The sequence below is a fragment of the Plasmodium reichenowi genome, chromosome 12 (genome assembly GCF_001601855.1).
Source record: "Plasmodium reichenowi strain SY57 chromosome 12, whole genome shotgun sequence".
Lineage (NCBI taxonomy): Eukaryota > Apicomplexa > Aconoidasida > Haemosporida > Plasmodiidae > Plasmodium > Plasmodium reichenowi.
Genome location: NC_033657.1, coordinates 128,093 through 131,376, shown reverse-complemented (window position 1 = coordinate 131,376; position 3,284 = coordinate 128,093). Strand labels below are relative to the sequence as shown.

Here is a 3,284-nt window from a genome sequence, read left to right as displayed (position 1 = left end):
AAAAAAAAAAAAAAAAAAAAAAAAAAAATAATAATAATAATAATAATAATGAAAAGAAAAATGTGTCTAATAATATATTTGATTTAGAAAATAATGAGGATGCACATTCAAAAGATGAAAAAAAAAGAGAGAGTTTTTTAAAATGGACACCTCACAAGAATATAAAACGTTCTTATAATAAAAAGAATTATAATAAAAGAACCTGTAATGACAAGAATATTTTATATAAAAAGTATACAAATATATATAATAGTTCAAATAAAAGTAATGCAGATAAACGCTTTAAACAAAATTATAAACACAAAGACATGAAAAATAAAGTAAATAACTTATTTAAAGAACAAGAAAATGGTGAATATCGATTAGTGAATTTTGAAAAATTAAAAAAAAGAGCTTACAGAAAATTAAATTTTCTTAGTATAGTAGATGTAGAAAAATCTTTAAGTGATCTAAGCGAGGAAAACAAGAATTATAAAAATAAAAAACCACATGATATATATAAAGACACATATAATGAACATAAACACGATATATATAATCATAACGAATATGATGAAAAACGTTATAATATATATGAGAGGGATATTTTAAATAATAGTATATGTTCATCAGATAGTTTTTATAAATCTAATGAATCCTTTTTTTTACATGAAAAAGATGAGGATTCAACTAATTTAGATTCAATAGAAAATAATAAATATAATAATCAAACATTAGATATATATAACTATTATTATCAAAATAATCATGATGAAAGAAATAAAGATAATAAATATTTAGAAAAAATTGTGTACAATTCTACGAATAATAATTGTGATGACCTTTACAACTATTTATTTAAAATGAATGATTCCATTGATAAAGATAAGGAAAGTACAAAAAAATATAATAATGATGAGGGGAATGTGGATAGTAATAATATTGATGATGTGGGGAATGTGTATAGTAATAATATTGATGATGTGGGGAATGTGTATAGTAATAATATTGATGATGAGGGGAATGTGGTTAGTAATAATATTGATGATGAGGGGAATGTGGATAGTAATAATATTGATGATGAGGATGATAATGTAAATGATGATTTATGTAAAGCTGAACAGAGAAAAGAAACAAATCGAACAAATCAAACAAATCGAACAAATCAAACAAATCGAACAAATCAAACAAATCAAACAAATCAAACAAATCAAACAAATCAAACAAATCACATATTAGATGATAAGGATAATCTATTTAACAAAAGAAGGATAAGACAACTTAAAAGACGTAGAAGAAAAAAAAACGATTTCTTATTAAAAAGAAATATTATGTTATATAGAAATTTTAAAAATATTAACAATGAAATATCAAGACAAAATAATAAGAAAGGGTTGAGGTTTAAGGAAATGATAGGAGATTTTATACGAGTATTAAATAAGAATGTATTAAAAATAAATGAACAAAATGAAAAAAAACAGAAAAAGAAAGAAGGGGAATATTATGAAAATAACATAAATAATAATAAGAGTAATGTGGATGGATATAATATATGTGATAATAATACCAACTTCAATCTTTTTGATGATGATACTAGTGATGTTGAATCATTTATTAATTTTGAATGTTATATGAATAGTTGTGATATGATGGAAAAAGCTTCATGTGACTGCCTATTTTGTATTGAACATAAGAAAATATTAAATAAGAATGAACTATATTTAATTCTGTTTAAATATATGGAAGATAATAAAACGGAAGGTACTACAATCATTAAACCATATTTTTTAAATATCTATGTATTTACATGTTTTATAAATTTTTTTATTCATTATAAGAATATAAGTATATGTAAAGTAGATGATATTGATGAAAATAGTAATAATTCTGATGACAAGTGTTTAGATGATCATCTTAATAATATGAATAATATTTGTAAGGATGACAAGGGATTATTTCATTATAATAATTTGGACAAGAAAAAGAAAAAAATATTGCACTTTTACAAATATAGCCATAGTTTATATATGAAATATAATATAAAACAAATAATATATTTTATCCCCAAAAGGATTGTTTTAACTACAGTGGCAATATGTATATATGGAGTTAATTTTTTAAATGAAGAAGTAAAAGAAAGAGAAAAAAAAAAAAAAGAAAAAGAAAAGGAAAAGGAAAAAGAAGAATGTATTGCCATTATTAATTTTTTAAGATGGAAAAAAGTTCGAAAGAATTTCTATGAAATTTTAAAGTTAAAAAAAAAAAGAAAAGAAAATTTGATGATATATAAAAAGTGTTTTTTTTTTATCAATGCAATTGATGAATATTGTAATAGGTGTAATATCCCTATAGATGATACTTATTCATATAATACACAAAAAAAAAATAAAAAAAACAAAAAAAATGTACATAATCGAATGGATACATGTTTAAATTTATGTAATAATAAAACAAATACTTATGATAATTCTTTTGAATATTATAATCAAGCAGAAATGCAAAAAATACAAAAAATTCAAAACGTGGAAGAAATTCAATATATACAAGATATATTAAATTCAAATTTACAAGTTAATAATATACAATTTCTTTTCTTTGACCCTATATATGTCTCTTCAAAAAAATATGTACATTTTTATCCTTCCCATCTAATCATGCTTTTTTAAAATTATGATTATATTACATATATATATATATATGTATATATGTATATATCCTTATTTTTTCTTCTTTTATTTTTATTATATCCTTTTGAAGAGAAAAATTCATCAATTTCTTTTTTCTCCTAAATAGTGAATGAAATATATAAATAAATAAATAAATATATATATATATATATATATATATATATTTATTATCTTTAGTATTGATTACTAATAATTAAAACAACCTGTTATGGGATTATATGATCCGTTTATTTTTTCAGACAAGAAATTTCGTCTATTTAATATACTGTTCTGTTACATATATATATATATATATATGTGTGTGTATATACAGATATTTATCATTCATTGAGACATTTAATTTCTTATTTTTTTGTGTTATGCAATATTTCTTTTCTTACATTTTTTTTTCTTTCCATTTTCATAGATTCCTCATAATTAATATATTGATGGTTAATTATATCATGACTACATCTATATATTTTGTATATTTTGAAAAGATATATGAAATGTATAGGTGTAGTATGTATGTACATGAAGTGTTTTTTTTTTTTTTTTTTTTTTTTTCTTTCATTATATTATATTATATTATATTATTTTTTTCATATCTTATCTTTAATTTTTTTTTGTAAATTACTT

General features: G+C 20.3%; 2 protein-coding genes across 2 annotated transcripts in view; one reads left to right on the top strand and one right to left on the bottom strand.

Moving 5' to 3' along the window:
- The window catches only part of PRSY57_1203500 (hypothetical protein), a gene marked incomplete at both ends in the record, with an annotated part of 3,363 nt that extends 718 nt beyond the window's left edge, over positions 1-2,645 (top strand). The window contains one exon of the mRNA XM_020115026.1: positions 1-2,645. This exon is cut by the window's left edge and continues 718 nt beyond it. Coding sequence (XP_019970179.1) covers positions 1-2,645 — 2,645 coding nt within the window.
- Positions 2,646-2,852: 207 nt separating this feature from the next.
- On the bottom strand, positions 2,853-3,119 carry PRSY57_1203400 (hypothetical protein; the record flags this gene model as incomplete). The annotated part of the gene is made up of 2 exons (XM_020115025.1): positions 2,853-2,936; positions 3,047-3,119. Coding segments are annotated over 2 exons (157 nt in total), but the record flags the coding sequence as incomplete, so codon positions are not given.
- Positions 3,120-3,284: the final 165 nt, after the last annotated feature.